This window comes from Eleutherodactylus coqui, chromosome 1 (genome assembly GCF_035609145.1).
Source record: "Eleutherodactylus coqui strain aEleCoq1 chromosome 1, aEleCoq1.hap1, whole genome shotgun sequence".
In the NCBI taxonomy this organism is placed as follows: domain Eukaryota; kingdom Metazoa; phylum Chordata; class Amphibia; order Anura; family Eleutherodactylidae; genus Eleutherodactylus; species Eleutherodactylus coqui.
In genome coordinates this window covers 476,308,996-476,330,460 of record NC_089837.1, presented here as the reverse complement: position 1 = coordinate 476,330,460, position 21,465 = coordinate 476,308,996, and the positions used below count along the sequence as shown (strand labels likewise).

General features: G+C 46.2%; 1 protein-coding gene across 1 annotated transcript in view; it reads right to left on the bottom strand.

Moving 5' to 3' along the window:
- The window catches only part of LOC136586422 (retinol dehydrogenase 7-like), a 34,157-nt gene extending 18,878 nt beyond the window's left edge, over positions 1-15,279 (bottom strand). Inside the window, exons 1-2 of the mRNA XM_066584496.1 lie at positions 14,940-15,279; positions 10,400-10,658 (exon numbers count right to left, since the gene is read on the bottom strand). Of these exons, the coding sequence (XP_066440593.1) occupies positions 10,400-10,658; positions 14,940-15,252 (572 nt within the window). The 5' untranslated portion in view covers positions 15,253-15,279. The remainder of the gene's footprint in view (positions 1-10,399; positions 10,659-14,939) is intronic.
- Positions 15,280-21,465: the final 6,186 nt, after the last annotated feature.

Here is a 21,465-nt window from a genome sequence, read left to right as displayed (position 1 = left end):
AAAAAAATTCTCCTCCCTCTGCACCTTACTTGTTTGGGATGTGAATTTGAAGATTGCAAATTGTAAATGAAAGCATGAAGACACATGCAAATGGACAGAATTGAAGGAGTGAAGCTAGATGATGTAAAAGTACGTAATTGGTCATCCCTCTCTTGTCCACAAAGGAGGGGGTGAGAATATTGGGCAGTAAGAAAAAGTAATTTTTTTCTCAAATTTGATGAGACATTGCAGACAGGATCAGATTAATAATGAATTTGCTTAAAGAATATCACATTTCCAATGTGGATAGAGGTTTATAGATTATTCTGCCCTGATGTAACTCATGTCTCTGTTATTGGCGCTGATATCATATCTGCATCCCTCAAATTCTCACCGGATGGATCGGTACAGGTTGAGACCTCATGTGCCAGTTCAGAAGAGTTTTGTAAACTAACTGCTCTCTTGGTGGATCCAGCTCACGCGTTTGTCCTGACAGCCGCTGTAGAAACTCAGTTTTCCGCAGGTCCTGACAAATTGTTGGCCACCTCCAAGACAGACATAGGGAAATTGAATGTACCCCCTAAGATGGTATGTCTGAAACCAGGATACACACCCCTGGGTCAAACAGTAACCCTTTAGTTTACCACAAGAAAATGTTGTTGGGGACAAGTGGGAGACTTGGTTCCAATGGGTATTTTGCGTGAGATACGTCCTCCAGCAAACACCTCTTTTTCAGTCAAGAAAAGACACACTACTTTGAGCCCAGCTACTCTTCTTCCAATCAAGTATCCTAGTTCAAATGGGGGAGGAGAAGGCATAGGTGATCTAGGTATTACAGATCAGCTATTTATTTATTTTTTTAATTATTATCAGCATGATTGTCTAGCATTGATGCAACAAGAAAATTCAGGTTTTAAAAATAGTTACTGGAACCTCTTGTTAACAATGCATATTTTGAGCTTTTTGTAGATGGTACCAGGGTGAGGATTGATGACTCCACACCGGATATGCAGTGGTCACACAACAAAATGTCCTAAAAGCAGAAGCTCTGTCTCCGCATGTCACAGCAGAAGAAGCAGAACTGAAGGCCCTCACTGAGGCGTGTAGAGTGGCAGAAGGTAAGACGGCAAAAATTTACACTGATTCCCGGTATGCATTTGCCATAGCCCATGATTACGGCCCAATATGGAAGGCCAGACAGTTTCTTACCTCAGTAGGACAGCCAATTAAGAATGGTGCAGCGGTGCAGAGTCTCATGGAGGCCCTACTTCTACCTGACAAAGTGGAAAGCTTACACCAATTCCTACACTGGAGAAGCAAGAGGCAACGCCATCTTAGAAAGCATAGCAAAGGCAGCGGCCCTCAAACCGTAGAAGAAAAGAAGATACTGACAACATAAGCCAGAGACAAAACTTTGGACATTGACAAAACTGTGGACATTGATATGCTAAGGACTTTACAGTTACAAGGAAGAAAATGAAAAATGGACTAAAAATGGGAGCAGTAGAACAGGAGGGCGTATGGTGAACAGTCAATAGAACTTGCTTACCATGGTCTCTGTGCCCTATGATGGTCCAGTTGATGCACGGAAAGACGCACCTATCAAAGCAGCAATGATGTCAGCGATTGAACGAGGACGGGTGACTCCTGGGTACTCTGTAGCTGTTGCATCATTTGTCCAGTCTTGCATGATCTGTGCCATAGGCAACCCAGAGCAGAAGTAAAGGGCCCACATAACACTTGCCTGGACCACTCTACCCATTTCAGGGATTGTAAATTGACTACATTCAGCTCCCACTTGTTGGGAAGTATGAATATGTGCTTGCTGTTGATGTCTTTTCAGGTTGGAGGCCTACCCTGTTACCAAGGTAAATGAGGAGGTAACCGCACAGAAGCTCATGAACGAGGTAATCTGCAGATACGGGGTACCGGAAGTGATTGAGTCAAACAAAGGTACACACTTCACAGATGAAATAATGCAACACATCATGTCTGCTCTGGGTATATCCCAGGCCTTTCATACACCCTACCATCCATGGAGTAGTGGGAAAGTAGAAAGAATGAACGGTACCCTAAAATTTAAGATACAAAAGGCAATGGAGGAAACGGGCAAACCTTGGACTGAGTGCCTTCCATTAGCCCTTTTTCTAAGTTAAGTTTATACCTAGCAGCAGAGGAAATAATAAGTTTGGAACACCGTGTATTTAGAACACTGTCATAGGTTTTTGCTAAGATTTTGCTTCACTTTTACCTACAGTGAATACTGCTCATGCCACTTAACGTGCCAGCGTTACAACACCCCCAGTCCAGCTACCTTGCTGCCTCTGGAGAAAGGGGGGGGGGAGTGGGAATAATCACCTGACAAGTTTTCCCTTTCAGATTGATAGACATGACTATGTACTAGCTAATGGCCCAGGAGACAGGGGATTCGGTCATGTTGATCAGTCATTAGATAACCCTGATTTTGCGCTCTTTGTGGATGGATCGAGGTATGGTCCAGAAGGCAGGTTCTACACAAATTATGTTGTGCTCTCCTTACAAAGCCAAACCACTTCTAACCAATGTCTACACAGACTCCCACTGGCATTGCTCATGACTACAGAACCATCTGGAGAGTGAGGTCATTCTTGAAAATAAAGCAATTAGAAACAGAAAAGGTGTACCAGCACCGACGGAAGCCCTCTTGCTGCCAGAGAGAGTGGCCAAAATATGCAACAAAAGGCCACTCCATGGATGGCACCTGAGGCAACTGTAAATCGCCCAGCTGATCAGGCTGTGAAGACAGCCACAGAGAAGCCCAGACTTGATCCTTCAGGGGCTGGGGCGGTACAGGTACCCCCTCAGATGACACCCCCGGTGGATTATGACCTGTTGATTCAGTTACAAAAGGTGACTAAAGAGGGGCAAAGAGATACCTAGGGATAAATGGATGCTATCCAACCAGCCTCGTCTCCCACAGGCCCCTATCCCATCATGGCCAGGGCTTCGGCCTCCCATGAAAATACACACCTGTCACAAACAGCTGTGGTCACTAGTCACTGGTCTGCATCAGGATTTAGCGTCATGGCAACCACACACACACAGGGCTGCCTGATTCAGTGAACCGAACAACGTGGGTAAGTCTGTATAAGCTCCCATGCAGTGCACCCCTCGGCCCGACTACCCGTTTCAGCATCTTCAAGTAGACTACTTCCAACTGCCAAGGGTGGGCAGGTATGAGTTCGGTCTGGTCTGCCTAGACTTGTTCTCAGAGTAGACATTCTGACATACCCGCCCACAAACGCCACCAACAAATATTGACTTCTGAGGTGGTATACAGGTACAGAGTACTACAGACAACTAAGAGTGACCAAGGTATTCCCTCCATGGGGGAAGTGATGCAATATGTAATTAAAGTGTTGGGAGGAGAACTGGCCTTTTATTCTCCGTACCATCCACAAAGCAGTGGTAGAGCAGAAAGTTTAAATGGTACCTTAGAAACCATGATCCAGAAGGCCATGGCAGAGCTCAGTAGACCATGGACCGAGAGCCTCCCCTTGGTACTCTTCTCCAGAAGGTACACACCTGAAAGAATAGGCCTCAGCCCATATGAGGTACTTTTTGGGTCGGCCCCAAGGTTAGGATTGTATTTACCTCCAGATGCAGCATGGTAGATTGACAAACTGTTATTGCTCTCACAAAATACCTAACTAATGTATATTCTCGAGTGTTTACTTCCCTTCCAGATCCAGAGACTGACACAGGGACCCTTGACCTGCTCCCTGGAGATTGGGTTTATGTGAAGAAAATTGTTAGAAAACAATCCTTTGAGCCCAAATACGATGGTCCTTCTCTGTTCTCTCAGCCTCTATACTAACACCACCACCAATAGGACAGGCTGTGAAAGATCAAAAAAATGGACAAAAAGAGTACGCTATTATTGCTAAAGTACCGTGCCCAGCGGTGGGGATTGTGATATACCCAGGAAACTAAACACCCGTTGTCAATTATGGCAATGGTAGATTCCTAGGGAATTTCACAGACAGGTACTGTGCCTCCCGAAAGGATGGCACCCCAGCACGGAGACAAGTCCAGTCCCTAGAAGATGTCTATTGGGTGTGTGGTGATGGAAAGATATGCAACAGATTTAAAGGGGATTGGAGTAGAGAATGTGCCCTTGAGAAGGGCTCAATGCCCCTACACAGAATACCTGACCATATAGATGCTGCAGAGAACAAACCCCCACACAGAACAAAAAAAAAGAGAAATCGAGACCCCAAAAGGTAACTTTGACCCCCATGTGTACATAGATGCGATAGGGGTGCCTGGGGGGGGGGACGGGGGGACACACCAGAGAAATACAAAGCCAGGGATCAGGTTAAAGCAGAATGGGAGTCGTTATTTACCATTGTCACTGTTAGAAAAAACGCAAATTAGTTAAACTATATCTATTATAACCAACAGTGACTTGTAAATTTCACTAGAGATGCCTTACAGGAAATTGCTGACCAGCTAGGACCCATGGTATCAGGGCCCAAGTAGGGATTGCTGTCCTGTGTGCATTAATTATCTTTATCGTTGTAGCTTGCTGTATAATCCCCTGTGTCCGGGGAACCTGTGAAACCACTGCCGCCAATGCTGCTCTCACCAAGAACCTGCTAAACGTGTCCTCAGAGAATGTGAACAAGCCTCACACCCCCTTGAAGACTCTGACCCCTTTCTACTTCACACTCCCGCCTTAGGGCCAAATCACCCTCCTTGGAACGAGTCAGTAGCTACGGAGGACCCAGGCTAGCTGTACTCCAGACGGAAGGGCTGTGAAAAACTTGTGGTTGACCCAGAGAGCTTGCCTTGGTTGGCTCAAAGAGTTGCCTTGGTTGGCTCAAAGAGCCTGCCTCGATTTGGGATGTCAAGGAGGGTTCACTGCTAAGGACTGCGGAGTAGTGTAGGGACAGTTAGTGAAATAGACAGTTTCAAGGGGGGGGGGGGGGGGTTGTGGAGGATATATACATATATATATCCAAGGTGAAATGTCTATTTCACCTCCTGAGCCAGCAGAACGGAATGTGCCGGCCACATCCTGTTCTGCTAACCGTTATCAGAATATGCAGCTTGATAGAAATACACGCTCATAACCTAAGGGCACATTTTTTACCCGCACATAACCCTCAGGCATCATTTGATGACACACTGCTCACTCAACCCCTGCCCCCTCCATTGAACATGAAAAGATGGCACTGAAACCACGTGATGTCGGACGTCCATGACGACAGAAGCTCACGCAGGACCGGATGTAAAAAGATCTTATTTGGACCACCCAATCCCAGGCTTTGATTTACAATCACGTAATGCTTCTTGCATGCCTATAAAGAGCAATTAACTCATAATGCTATATAAGATGCTATACGCCTACTAATAAACAGAGTCCAGGAAGACTTTCTACACTGACAGTCTTGTCTCCGTGTAATCTCTTCCATTGTGCGCACAATCTCTGAACATAAATATGGAAGGGTGCAAATATTCCTATTGATTACGCCGTGGACCCAAAATAAATCCACGACACTTGACCATGGGGTTAGCAGCACTTCCAGCTCCACTCAGCTGTCTCTCTGACTTGCTCAGTCAACGTCCCTGCTGCTTCATGCAGAAACTGGCTCTCTTGTAGCAAATTCTTGGTAACCCAGGGTGTTAATTCTCTCTTTCCCTTTTGCAGGTATCAGAATGCTGACTAGCACACTCTGCAGGTCATTCTGTGTAATGCACTACTACACAATCTAGTTTCATTTAGGTAAGCTGCTGTGATATCACCAAGATGTTTCAGTCAGGTAATTTTGTCTGTGACATCATACCATCTGGATTTTTAGACTAAATTGCTGTTATCCACATGGGATCAATGATACTTTGCCTTTTGCCCCTTTTATTTAGTTTGTTTGTTGTTGTGGGTTGTAATTGCATCTGAGATCTTCTGTTTTACATACTAAGTGTATGATAACTAGAGATGAGCGAGCACACTCATCCGAGCTTGATGCTCGTTCGAGCATTAGGGTGTTCGAGATGCTCGTTATTCGAGACTAGCACCACGCGGTACTCGTGTCAATTCCATTTCCTTCCCTGCATGTTCAGCGCCATTTTTTAGCCAATAGACATGCAGGAAAGGCATTACCACTTCCTCCTGTGATGTGCCAGCCCTATTCCACCCCCCTGCAGTGAGTGGCTGGCGAGATCAAGTGACCGCCGAATACTTAAAGCGGTCCTGCCCTCGGCTCGCCTCAGACACACACTGGGAGAGTATAGGGAAAGTGCTGCTGCTGCTATAGGGAAAGTGCCAGTGTAGGATCATGTCTACAAAAACCCCAACGGTCCTTCTTAGGGCCACATCTGACCATGTGCATAACTGTGTGGCTGGCTGGGAGCAGTTTTGCACAATTTTTTTTTTTTTTAAATCTCGGGCTGTGCAGGCTATTACAGCTATAGCGTTCTAAGTCTGCAGTCTGTAATACAGAGTATAGGGAAAGTGCTGCTGAGATAGGGACAGTGGTAGTGTAGGATCCTGTCTACAAGAACCCCAACGGTCCTTCGTAGGGCTACCTCTGACCGTCTGAATTTTACAGGGTGTCTGGTGGGAGTTGTAGTGCATCACTATTGCACAGCTAGGCCTGTTTGCAGCCTTCCGTATATTTTTTTTCTTGCTGGACTTTGCGTTACAATACCGCTCTCAGCGTCAAAATGTATGCCAATAATTCCATAATTATTTAAACCGGTCTGTGTCTGCAGTGAACTTAACGCACAGCGTAGGTCCAACACAGCCACTTATAGAGGGAAAGTGATATTCACACTATACAGCCTGTATTCTTTTTCACAAAAAAAAAAAAGCTCCTTCATTGGGCTGCATCTGACCGTCTGAATTTAACAGGGTGTCTGGTGGGAGTTGTAGTGCATCACTATTGCACAGCTAGGCCTGTTTGCGGCCTTCCGTATTCTTTGTTTCTGCCTGGAGTTAGCGTTACAATACCACTCTCAGCGTGAAAGTGTATGCAAATAATTCCATAATTATTTACACCACTCTGTGTCTGCTCTATTCATAATCCATCATGCTGAGGGGTAGGGGTCGTGGGCGAGGACGCGGAGGTTCAAGTGAGGGTGTGGGCACAGGCCGAGTTCCTGGTCCAGGTGAATCACAGCCGGCTGCTGCGGGATTAGAAGAGAGGCAAGTTTCTGGCCTCCCCAGCTTCATATCACAATTTATGGGTCCACGTGGTAGGCCTTTATTACAAACAGAGCAGTGTGAGCAGGTCCTGTCGTGGATGGCAGAAAGTAATCTAGTAAAGCATCTAGTAATGTAGCGACCACCCAGTCTTCTACCCAGTCCACTGCTGCAACTCTGAATCCTCTGGCTGATGCTCCTCCTTCCTCCCAGCCTCCTCACTCCATGAAAATGACACATTCTGATGAGCAGGCAGACTCCCAGGAACTGTTCTCGCGTCCCTGCCTTGATTGGGAAAAAATGGTTCCTGTCTCACCTGAGGAGTTTGTCGTGACCGATGCCCAACTTTGGAAAGTTCCTGGGGTCCGGGTGATGAGGCTGGGGACCTCCGGCAACTGTCTTAAGAGCTTTCAGTGGGTGAGGAGGACGATGATGATGAGACACAGTTGTCTATCTGTGAGGTAGTAGTAAGGGCAGTAAGTCCGAGGGAGGAGTGCACAGAGGATTCGGAGGAAGAGCAGCTGGATGATGAGGTGACGGACCCCACCTGGTTTGCTAAGCCAATTGAGGACAGGTCTTCAGAGGGGGAGGCAAGTGCAGCAGCAGGACAGGTTGAAAGAGGCTGTGGGGTGGCCAGGGGTAGAGGCAGGGCCAGAGCGAAGAATCCCCCAACTGTTTCCCAAAGCATCCCTTCGCGCCAAGCCACTGTGCAGAGGCCTAGGTGTTCAAAGGTGTGGATGTTTTTCAGTGAGAGCACGGACGACCGACGAACAGTGGTGTGCAACCTGTGTCGCGCCAAGATCAGCCGGGGAGCCACCACTACCAGCCTCACCACCACCAGCTTGCGCAGGCATATGATGGCCAAGCACCCCACAAGGCCGTTCACCACCTCCGGCCCACACCACTGCCTCTTCCCCTGTGCCCCCACCCTGCCACTGAGATCCAACCCCCCTCTCAGGACACAGGCACGAGCGCCTCCTGGCCTGCACCCACACCCTAATGTCTAATACAGTCATTGGAGTGGTGAAAGAAAATGTAACTGATTTACTGAGACCGTCGCAGCTGAACTAGCATCGAAGTCCGCTTTATGCCCACGAATGCTGAGGGTGTGGGCTGAGGCCTATGTCCTCGGCGCAGTGAAAGTCTGCCTTGTTGGGGCACTTTGATTTCTTCATAGTTTATGTCTTGGGTTGCCTAGGACCCACCTATGCTGTGGGTGCACACAGACTTCCCATTGCAGTGATTTACCTGTCTGGCACAAAGACAGTGACTGACTTGGGTAGGGGGCAGGGTGCAGATGGCTTTCCCCTTGCGGTGTCGCTTGAGCTATCCGACACCAACACAGAATGAATCGTGTGTGGGCACATGGATTCCCCATTGCTATGTAACTCGCGGCACCTTGGGTCACACAAGATGGAGGCTGGGAACGAGCTTGACCCTGGGCCCGCTCACGTGAAGATCAAACATCAATTTCTCATCAATTCTCAACAGCATTGTGGGCTATCGCCCACCCTTTTCGAAGAGGGTCGCTGCCTGGCCCTGCCAACCCTCTGCAGTGTGTGCCTCCGGTTCCTCCTCATCGCAGACGCACTTGGAAATAGACATGAGGGTGGTTTAGCTATGAAGCGAGCGTGTGGCATGAGGGCAGCTGAAGGCTGCGCAGGGAAACTTTTGTGTGCGCTGTGGATGCAGGGTCGTGCGGGGGGTGGGGCAGCATGTTACCCAGGAGAAGAGGCTGCGGTGTGACCCCCAGGCAGTGGTTGTGCTTGGTTGCAGGTAGTGTGGCGCTTAGCTAAGGTGTGCCTTGCTAATGAGGGTTTGTCCAAAGTAAAAATTGGTGGGGGGGGGGGGGGGGGGGAGGAGCAGACTCTTGCCCCTATTGTGGCTTAATAGTGGGACCTGGGAGCCTGAGATGCAGCCCTGCATGCTGCCCCTGCCCTATCCATTTCTGTGGGGTTTCCATGGATTTCGGATGTTTTCTGGTTTTTCACAAGTGAAGACCTATCCGGAGCATCGGTCATATACAAAAATGCTCAAGTCGCCCATTGCCTTCAATGGGGTTCGTTACTCGAAACGAGCTCTCAAGCATCGCGAAAAGTTCGAGCCGAGCAACGAGCACCCGAGCATTTTAGTGCTCGCTCATCTCTAATAATAACAGTCACTTCAATTGTATATCCAAGTGTATCTGTCCCTTAATTCGACCTAACTTTTATGGTTCATGAAATTTTGTCTAATGAAACTGACACAGAATCATTATGTGATAAGGTTAATAGAATGTCCTGTTCTGTGTATGAAATGAAGTATTCCACAGTCTGCACAGGTGAATGCAGAGTGTGAATAGACTGGTATAGAAAGCCCAGGCACAGCCTGTGTGAGAATTAGTTCAAGAATGTACTAGACACATAGGCCTTATATCCAAGGGCATATTTGAATTGCGGATCCCCCGTGCGGGTGAGTCGCAGTTCAATATGCCCATAGACAATCATTGGGCATCCACAGGTAATTAAATACCAATAGTCAATGGAAGCCGTCCAATCCGCGGCACACCTGCAGCTGACACTGCGGATGTGCCGTGAATCTGTGGGAAGGCAGGACATTTGAAGAAAAAAATGCACTGTGCATGCGTGCGGTACGCTAGTTGGTGGTTGCTGAATCCGCAGTGCAGAAGAATAAAGATTCGGCCAGGACAGAGAAGACCCGCACCGCATTCAGACAGGTGAGTAAAAGGTCCATGGCTGCCGCCACAGGTGGATTCCGCTGCAGATTTCTGCACTTGGAATCCTCGCGTGCCCGTGGACATGAGGCCTTAGGCTAGTTTTACATGGCAATCGGGATTTTGCCACAAGAAAATCGGGGCAAAATTGCATCTTTGTTCCCTCGATTTGTGAGCAGCAGCGATGCTTTTTCTTGAGAATCACTCCACATCGCTGCCGCCAGCAAAAAAAAAAAGCACCATTTTTTTAATCACAAAAGTTGATAGGACTTTCTAATGTTAAAAACACAGCGCACATAAATCACAAGTTTGTGCATTGCAATAAAAAGGAGGCTCCATAGGGAAACATGGGAGAAAAACAAAATCCCGTACCGCAGAAAGATAAGGCATACCGCTATTTTTGTTTATCGGAACATCGCATTAATGAAAACATTGCTAATGTGAAGGAAACAATTGAAAATCATTGGTTTCATATTTCTGCTTTTTCACTCACTCTCGCATCGGCTGTGTGAAATCCACCTTACCTGAGACTATCAGAAAAAGCTTCAACTCCAAACTTAGATGGACAATATCCTCCTCCGACAGCAGCCAGTCTTCCAAGACCACTAGAAACATTTACAATTCGTCCTCTTGCTTTTATGATGAGTGGCAGAAAGTTCACTGTCACATCAAAGGGACCCAGTAAATTAACATTCAACATCTGAGAAAAATGTGCTTTGGTTTGCCATGCGTTAGGAGACAGTGGAGCTCCAATGCCAGCATTGTTCACAAGACCCCATAAACCTGAAAAATAAAAAGATGATGGTTAAAAGGAAGTCTGTCACCTAATTTTAGTGATATGAGCAGATGACAGTTACATGCGAGCAGTTAGGATGAATCCATATATATATTTATCAGTTTCCAGTGTGTCACCATTCCTAAGAGATCCTCCTCAATAGTGTCGTGTGTCATATGCAAATTAAACCTGGACCATAGGATGGATGGTCCACCTCTGCCTGCGGTCTGGTCTTATTCTCTTCCCTTTGCCTGAAAAACTGCCCCTTTCTGTCCTTAGTGATATTTCCAGCTCTGCCCGTTGGAGACATAATGCGCTCCACCGGAGTCATGCATGATGACTGTTTCATGGCCTCACTAACATCACCACTCATGCACCTGATCACTCAGAGCGGCGCACACAAATTGTGGTGGAACGCATGACATCTCCAGATCACGAAGCTGGAGACATCACTAAGGACAGAAAGGTGCTGGGAAAGGAGTCCACTATTGTCCGTATCGTAGACAATGGTGGACCTCTCATTGGATGATAACCATACACAGACAGCTGTTTCGGGGTGTTTGACCTTCATCAGTGCACAGCAGGTTTCTAGTTTGGCTGGTGAGAGGTCTGTGATGTGAGCCAAGAAAAGCACCCATGTAGTGGCCCAGCAGGTCCTCCGGAACAGTCACATCAACACCTGTCCTATCACACCTGTCCATGCGCCTGCCTAGGGCATAGAAGGTGCCGTACTTTAGAGAAAGCCTGTTTCTCCCGCTCTTCTAAGCTTGGAGCTTGGTTCTGGCATTAGCTGGCTGCCTATTGGCTAATTGTAAAGTTCACAGTCATTGAAGCAGAGTCCAGGGTGGGAAGATTTCAAAGAAAGCCCCTATACAGAGTGGGAGGAGAGACGAAAAGTGCGGGAACTGAAAGAAAAGATAAAAAGGGGAGGAGAGGGAGTGAGGAGGCATTTGGAGTTAGGCATTGGAGGAAAGCGCTCATGAGAGAGCTGGCTGCAGCAAGTTGTGTCAGAGAAGGAGGAGGTGTTCATGCAGGAAAGAAAGCAGTATTATCATGAGTCTTCCAGAGGTTCAGTGAGGTTCCTTTCTGCTGCCTTGGTGTTCCACAGCAGAGAGGAGGAGAGAGTATCGAGGTCAATCTTCCACTAAAACAGGGAGTCTAAAGCTAGCCGGTGAACTCAAAGCCAGGATTAGTCTGGCGACCACCTTACACTCTACTTCACCTATCCTCTGTTTAAATCTGCTCATTCTGTCAGCTAGAGAAACTAGTGGGGAATTGTCTTCACTTCAGCTTTAGTGAAAGTGAAAGAAGAGGAGAGATCGTTAAAGTCAAATGCTATTCATTTATAAATCAGTATTGCTGTTGTCTTATCATAGTACTCAATTCACTGCATACTGATATTTCTGACTGTTTCATCACCAAGTGCTTCATTGAAAGTTTTATGTGTTCTACTGTACAAATATCAGCTTAGTAAATCTGCATACTTCCAGATTACTACACACGCTACTGGACTCGTCTCAATAATTTCATCAGCATACCATCCCGAGGGTTCAGGTTGGAGTACTGGCGTCACCCCTGACAAAACAGGCCTTCCTGTTAAGCGTACCACAGTATGTTATTTTGGCCACTGTGAAACAGCTGAGCAGGGCATTGTTATCGCCACTCTCGGGAGAGGTTACAAAGCCACTCGTGACAACCGACCTACAAACCCCAAGCTCCCCCCCACTCTGGTGCGCTCAGCTCGGCCATTGCACCTACAAGGGGTGAGAAGAATAGATGGCGCTGCAGAGGTATTGTTCCATCTTGCTTATCTGCATACATTACCCAGAGGATCATGCATAGCCCTATAAGTCTCCTCATTCACATTTTAAGTGTCTTCACACCCCTTCTGGGTGCTCTCCTTAGGGAGAGACGACACCCTTCTTGACCCAATTGATTTACGAAAGCGTAAAATCTGCAAATAGACTTCACTCATCACAGTACTGTAAAAAAAAATGGGTCTAGGTTATGCATTGTCATAATATCGCACTTCAGATGCACACCACGTTCTTCTATTTTGAGAATTTACATAGCCAGATAAGTGAAACTATGCCTCCTGTGTAAACCATGTGACATTTTGAATATTTAGGTCGTCCACAACAAAAGCTTCCAACTAACAGCAGTACGCAATGCGTTTGTTTGTATCCACAGCTTTCAATTCATACACTGCGGTCACTCAGTATACACGAAGATGAGCCCTCTTTGCCGCTCTTTGGATGTCCTCATCTGCTGAGAAAATTTGCGTAGACTTTCTTCCAGAAGCTAACAATCTGACTTTAGCATTCTGCATTATTTCTTGCAGCATTTTCATCCTGCCTCCATCATGCTTGTCTAAACAACGTTCCTGTTGCTTCCAGTTTCCGTACCAATTTCTGAATACACGTCTTTGCTGGTGGCTTTCTGACTTTAATTTTCTACATAAATTCAGCTCACCAGAACTTAATGAATCCTGTTCTTCAGTAGGTGTGCACAATGAACACACGCTCTTGCACAGTATAATAAGACATGGGCAGCTATTGACTACATGACAGAAGCAAAACATGGCTGTCAGGATGGCTTGGTGTGCCGAGTGAGAAAGCCAGGCTAGCCACACAGACTAGACGTTCAGTCTTCCTTACCGATAACTGCCGCCATGTAGACAGTAGCAGTAGGTTTAACGAGTGCTCAACGAACATGTTATGAGGGTTTTTTGATTCTCATTGAGTACCTAAATTTCATTAAAGTATGTTTATTAGTCTTGGAGTTATGGACGAATTTTCCGGGGCACCCTGTATATGTTGTATTGTAGGTGCATAGGGACTTTTGAATTGGTCACTTTACATCAATCATTAATATACTTAATAAATTGTGTATATCCATCTCTGTTTATGTTCATTAGAAGAACATGTTGTACCAGTAGGACATTCTGACCATAGGCGTACTGTCAGGGGTCACAGGGGTCATAAGGGCGACTGGGTCCCAACACTGAGGGGGCCCAGAGGCTGTCCTCTGCGATATACAAATGCATATTGAGTGCATTGCACTGTTGGCTGTACCGCACCAGTCATGTAGCCGGCAGTGTGGCTAGCCAGAGAGGAAGCCGAAGCACAGAAGAAGAGGAGGACAAGGGAGTCAGGCATAGGCATGGCATGGATTGAGCAGAGCAGGATGATGAGATCATGCTCCTGCTGACACAGTGTACAGTGGCCATGTCCGCATGCCCTGCTTCTCTCCTCACTCAGAAAAGTGGTCCGGGGTATGTATGTATGCACGCATCTATCTAGCAATCTATCCATCTCAAATTTATTTCTCTCTCTATTATCTATCTTTCTCATATATATATATATATACTGTATATGCCTGGTATAAGTTATACATCTGTATATACTGTATATAATTGCACTTTACACACAATTAAAAAACGCATTAAAAACACATGCGTTTTTTAGTAGTATATGCAGTTTCTTAAAAACCTATGTGGTCTTTGAATACCTCATGCGATTTTTTAAATGTTTTTTTCTTAATTGTGGCTCAAAAGTACAATAAAAAAACATGAAAATACCCTCAAGCCACTCTCACACGTGTTCAGAAAACACAGTTGAAATCGTGGCATTTTTACTGCAATTTCGAGCAGCATTTTTGAAAGCATGGTACAGCATTTGACGGCACTTTTTAATGCATGCCATCATTGTGATGAGTGAAGAGGTGCGTTAAAAAAAGTGAAAATGCAAGAATAGAACAGACAGCTCTTGAAAATCGCGATGTTAGAAACACCACGTTCGAGCTGAGGTCTGAGTAATCACATTAAAATCAATGGGAGCGTCGTACCATGGTTTACAGGGCGCTCAGGACGTCGCACTAATAGCGGTAAAAAGCGGTGTGTGTGAGATAGTGGCCTAAGGGGCTACACACAAATTTTTATGTAGTGCATGAAATGAGTCACGTTTGGAAAGATTATGTCAATGGCTTATTTTATGTATGGAAATTCATTTTGCAGCTGTATGTAGCACAATTTAGGTATGGGTAACGGGACAAGTTGAACTTTTTCCCCCAGGCCGCTGAGCCTTTAGTTATGGCCTTGGTTCTGACTAAGACGCTCTAGTAATTTATATATGTTATATATGTATATTTATACAATTGGTCGCTTTTCATCTATATGGCTTGTGTATATCTTACTGTTTATGATGATTACATGAACATGTTGGACCAGTAGGATGCTCTTACCAAGACATTCTAGTAATTTGTATATGTGAAGTAGTATTTTATCTTACCTGCATCTCCAACAATATCAGTGGCCCACTTGGCAGCTGAGCTCACACTTTCACTGTCTGTAACATCTAACATTACAGTTTGCAGTCGACTTGATGCCTCCTTCTTCAGGTTTTCGGCCCCTTTCTCCGTTAGGCACGCTGCCAGCACTTTCATTCCACGTTTGTCCAGTTGTTTGGCCAACAGATTTCCAAATCCGCTATCACATCCGGTAATGAAGACATATTTATCAGAGAGATTCTCCAGGATGTGACTCTGTCTGTACCATCTGTACAGGAGAAGGAGACCCACGAACACCAGCAGGGGGAGCCACATGACAGAATGGGACAGTATATCTCACAGTTACCTAGAAAAACAATGTGATAACTGCTATTTATCATATTTTTATATGTAATGACCACATTCAATTCTATGCACCAATACAACACTGATGTTCATTAATAGTCATGTCTGTCTGAATTATTGTATCATGATGGTTGGGTGGCCACATAGAACCAAATGGCAGGCTATAGGTCATGTACACAGGCCAATAAATCCCTCAGTGTAAATGTATGCCCTAAATAAATGACAAATGAGAAGTCATGGGTTCAGCGTAAATGCAATCAGAAAGCTGAGCGACAGATCGACATCTGCACTCAACATGTTGTCCCATGTAAAAGGTTTGTCTTGTTTGTCAATAAAATAAAACAATGTCTCTCTACTGGTGGATGGGGGGTTGGAGATTTCTTTCTTATCCAGATTGATGAGACAAGAGAATCTTGGAAAGTTGGGTTCCTCAGAAAATCTTCAGTAATATACTGAGGTTTGTGATAAGTTCATCTTGTAGGCCATAATTTATCTTCTACCATTCTGTGGGGGGTCTCGCGTGGTGAAATCTGCGATCGCCGTCCACGCGTGGAGATTAATTAGGTGATTGCCCAATTAGTTTATGCAAGTTAGTATATATAGAGGAGGTCCGTTTTAAAATTCATGCCCCTTGGGTATCTGGTATTCAGCGTTAGTATCCAGAACGCCTCTCTTCTAAACACTTGTGCCTGGCTGACCTCACCTCCTGTTACCATTAGTAACTTGCTCTATCCCAAAAAATTTAAAACTATTCAAACTCCCTGAGTGTGTCTCCAGGAAGTGCTTTGCTGCTTCTGAACTATTGGTGTTGCCATTTTTGATGTATCGCACATGTTCCACAATGCGGGTTCTAATTTTGCGTGTCGTACAACCAATGTAGTTCTTATTACATTCTGCACATGAGGTTACATAGATTGCATTACTGGTGTTGCAATTCATGTAGGTTGGAGACGCACCTGCTGCATGGAACCAGGAGCTAGAAGCCGTCTAAGGTGGGATAAAAATCTTTTTTTTTTAAACATTATTAAGACATAACATATTTAATAATTTTTATGCCTTAACTGTTAGGGAAACTTATTTTGGCTCTCCTTTGCCTTATGGGCAATTGTTCAATAGTTAATTTATCACATTTAGGGGCTCCTGTCTATGGGCGGGTCGGACCCCAAATGCAGAGTTCCCGCAGAGGATTTCGACCCCCGATGCCGGCCAGTAGCCCCTGCGCACCTGTCCGGCGTCTTCTTCTCTGTACTGCGGATGTGCCGGCCAGTGCCCGGGTACACATGCGCAGTACAGAGGACACCGCACCATTGCTAGGCGATGACGCGGCTCTCACAGCCATTCTGCAATGATGATTGCAGAATGGCTGCGGGACAGACAGCTTCCATTGACTTCAGTGGGAACCGTCAGCATGTAACCCGCATGCTGCGTTTTCTTCTTAGCGAGTGCAAAATCACAATCGCTTTCTGCTCGTGGGCAGGAAATCACGTTTTTACATTGAATGCTATGGGCTGGATTTGCTGCGGAGTACAGAGGCGGAATCCCGCTCCGGACTTCGCAATGCAAATTCGTCCATGGACAGGAGCCCTTAGTTATCTTGGAGTCTTTTTTTCTAGTTAATATGATGATATAATAGACACTTGAAACAACAGTCGCCTAGAACCATATTTTGCCCAGCTACACTATTGCTGCCTATTGGCCTCTTCCCCCTTTTTTTCTCTTTCTTGTTTGGTTAGGAACTGGTTGATAAATATTAATTGATACATAATGGATACATAGTAATAAACATAATATTTACTTGACTCAAGAAATAGTAGTAACAATATAACAACATGTTATTTACATTGACACATTGTAATACTCACATCACCATCTGTTATATTACATGGATCTCAATATATACAGAATAATGTAAGCTATCTGCTCAAAGCTGATATACTGCAGCTAGTCGCTCAGAAACTCATTTACTTTTGCTATGAATTAAAAAGTAAAGTAAGTTATCAGTGTTCACAGTATCTATCTATCTGACAAGACCCTATATTATTATTATTATTATTATTATAGGCACTTACTACATAAAGCTCACCTCTATATATGACGATTCTACAGGCGATCCTGTCCAGCACACGGTCACTTCTCACTGAGAGCACAGAGGGCTGTTTTCTCTTATAAATACCATTCCTGCAGCAGAACTAGGAGAGGTACAAACGGAAATTACACTCTGAATACGGGCCAAACCTCATAGAACCGTTTTGCTAGTAAAAGTATGAACTATCAACATGCAGAATATTTCTGAAAGATGCACCTAAGGGCAGCTCCACACAAGCCTATGTGCAAAAATGCTTGCCCCTTCTCAGCGTATTTGCGCATGAACGAGGCTTTTGAGGTAGATTTGCTCTCTTGCCTGCACTTTTTATGTGTGCAGGGCAGGTTCATATGGGCGTGTGGCACTTATTCAGTGGATTTAATGGCTTTTTAAGACTAATGAGCTCCACATGTGTTCTTTTTCCTTTGTTTTTTAGCAGTGTCACACTCTTCTTACATATTTTTGCACCTCCCATAGATTTCCATGGGACTTTTGCTGTGCAAAATTCAGGAAAACAGACCATGTGAAAGGTCCCTTATTCTCTGCATTTTGTCAACATAATGATGGCATTCACTGTATATTGGATTTAACTATTTTTCTACCTTGTAAAATAAAAGAAAACCTCTACACATCTACTTTGGACCAGTTTCACGTGGCTGAGAAATTTTTTTGAATGGAGTCCTATACATATATGACATGCTCTATCCTTACGTATTCCTCGGAACTAGAGATGAGCGAGCACCAAAATCCTTGGGGGCTCATTGCTCGAGTTGAACTTTTCGTAACGCTCGAGAGCTCGTTTCGAGTAACAAACCCCACTGAAGTCAATGGGTGACTCGAGCATTTTCGTAAGGGACCGATGCTCCGCTTAGCTGATGACTTGTCAAACACCAGAAAACATCAGAAAGTCATGGAAACACCACAGAAACGGATAGGGATGGGCGGGGGCAGCATGCAGGGCTGCATCTGAGGCTCCCAGGTCCCACTATTAAGCCAAAATGGGAGCAAGAGTCTGGCGTCACCCCCCCCCCCCTAACAATTTACTTCGGACAAACCCTCATTAGCAAGGCACACGCGCTGGCACATCTTAGCTAAGCATCACACTACCTGCAACCAAGGACAATCACTGCCTGCGGGTGACAATGCTGCCTCTTCTCCTGGGTTACATGCTGGCATTGTTGTCCAACCCTCCCGCATGACCCTGCATCCACAGTGCACACAAAAGTTTCCCTGCGCAGTGTTCAGCTGCCCTCATGCCACACGCTCGCTTCATAGCCACACCACCCTCATGTCGATTTATAAGTGTGTACTGGATGAGGAGGAACCGGAGGCGCACACTGCAGAGGGTTGGCAGGGCCATGCAGCGACCCTGTTTGAAAGTGTGGATGATAGCCCACAATGCTGTTGAGAATTGATGATAAATTGACGTATAATCATCATTCCAATCCCGTGTCCCCTTTGTCACAAAATTGTCAGGAGCCGCAAACGTGGGTATAAAGGGGAGTCAGGTGCCAGCACTTCTACACATCTCCACAATGCAGCAATGCTCTGTGTGGGAAGCACGTGAGTGGGCCCAGGGTCAGGCTCGGTCCCAGCCTCCACCTTGTGTGACCCAAGGTGTTGCGAGTGGGAAATCCATGTGTCCCCACACAATTCATTCTGTGTAGGTGTCAGATAGCTCAACACTGCAATGGGGAGTCTTTGAGTTCCTTGAGTTTTACCCTGCCAAGGACCTTGGCCCACATTTCTACCCTAGTCAGTCACTGTATTTGTGCCAGACCGGTAAAACACCACAATGGAAAGTCTTTGTGCACCCACAGCATAGGCGAGCACAAGAAACTTAAAGATGGTATTACGCCTAAAGAAATCACAGCACTAGGGATGAGCGAGCGTACTCGGCCACGCCCCGAGCGCCGTGATTTTCGAGTACTTCCGTACTCGGGCGAAAAGATTCGGGGGGTGCTGTGGGTGATTGGGGGGTTGCAGCGGGGAGTGGGGGGGAGAGGGAGAGAGGGCTCCCCCTGTTCCCCACTGCTACCCCCCGCTCCACGACGTCTCCCCCCACCCCCCAGCGCCCCCGAATCTTTTCACCTGAGTACGGAAGTACTCGAAAATCGCGGTGCTCGATCGAGTAATTACTCGAAACGAGTAGGTTCGCTCATCTCTACACAGCACCCAAACATGGCAGAGTTTCACCCCACCAAGGACCTCGGCCCACATTTCTACCCTAGTCAGTCACTGTATTTGTGCCAGACCGGTAAAACACCGCAATGGGAAGTCTTTGTGCACCCACAGCATAGGCGAGCCCAAGGAACCCAAGGAAATTATTACACATAAAGAAATCAGAGTGCCCAAACATGGCAGAGTTGCACCCCACCAAGGACCTTGGCCCAGAGTTTCACCCTGCTAAGGGCCTCGGCCTCGGCCCACATTTCTGCCCTAGTTAGTCAGTGTGTTTGTGCCAGACAAGTAAAACACCGCAATGGGAAGTCTTTGTGCACCCACAGCATAGACGAGCCCCTGGAGCCCAAGGAAAGTATTACACATAAAGAAATCAGAGCGCCCAAACAAGGCAGTTTCACCTTGCCAAGTACCTCAACCTCAGCTCACACCCTCAGTAATCGTGGGCATAAAGCGGAGTTGGATGCTAGTGCAGCTGTGAACGTCTCATTAATGCAGTAACGCTTCTTTTGTTTGGCCCAAACCAGTGTCTCACATAACTATGGTAACACGAGAGAAAATACATGTTGCCCAGTGCTGATCCCCTGACCCCAAGCAGGAGGAGGAGGTGGCATAACAAGGCCAAGAAACCATGACCGAGGTAGGACCCGCAATAGTCTATGTGGGAAGTATGTGAGCGGGCCCTGGTCCCAGCCTCCACCTTGTGTGACACAAGGTGCCGTGAGGGAAATCCATGTGTTCAAGAGGCAAAGGCTCTTAGCAGAGGAGCAGACAGAAAGAAACCTAACAGAAAAGGAAAGTATTCTCCAAAAAGCCGAGCAGCTGAAAGCAGAGAATGCAGCTCTCTTAAAGGAGAATGAGCGCCTTGAGAGATTGGCTAGGGAGGAAGCTGATCACAGGGTGTTGCTGGAAAAGAAGAATGTTCTGTGTGAAAAGAGCTTAGAAGAAATGAGAAGTGAGAAAAATAAATATGAGGGATGTCTTTCAAAAGCCCATGAAAAGATGCAAGACCTCAGAGATTAGGCTGATTGCAGAGTATGTCTGGAGGCACAATCTGTGCAGTGTGAACAGGACTGTAGGAAACTGCAAATGAAAAGAGTTGGAGATGACGTGTTGTAAGTTAGAAAGAGCTTCTACAGAGGCACGGAATCAAACTACAGTTTGCAGAATCAAGTTGCAGAGTTGAAAATGCAGTTAGCAAAGAAAATTGGTGAATTGGAGTCCCAGATAAACCCGCTTAAAGGGGTTGTCCCGCGCCGAAACGTTTTTTTTTTTTTTTCAACAGCCCCCCCGTTCTGCGCGAGACAAACCCGATGCGGGGACCTAAAAAAAAATCCGCACAGCGCTTACCTGAATCCCCGCACTCTGGTGACTTCTTACTTACCGGTTGAAGATGGCCGCCGGGATCTTCTCCCTCGGTGGACCGCAGCTCTTGTGTGCGGTCCATTGCCGATTCCAGCCTCCTGATTGGCTGGAATCGGCACGTGACGGGGCGGAGCTACACGGAGCCGCTCTCCGGCACGAGCAGCCCCATTCAGAAAAGAAGAAGACCCGGACTGCGCAAGCACGTCTAATCTGGCGATTAGACGCTGAAAATTAGACGGCACCATGGAGACGAGGACGCCAGCAACGGAACAGGTAAGTGAATAACTTCTGATAACTTCTGTATGGCTCATAATTAATGCACAATGTACATTACAAAGTGCATTATTATGGCCATACAGAAGTGTATAGACCCACTTGCTTTCGCGGGACAACCCCTTTAAGGAAAAGCTGGAAAAAGAAAAAGCTGCTTGCAGTCAGGCAGAGAAGCAAGCAGAGATCTTGAAAGACAGACTGGGTTACAAGGAAAAGCAGGAAGTGCTTCATGAGCAAGTGGTGATCCAGCTACAGATGAGCCAGGATGAAGAAGCTGAAGA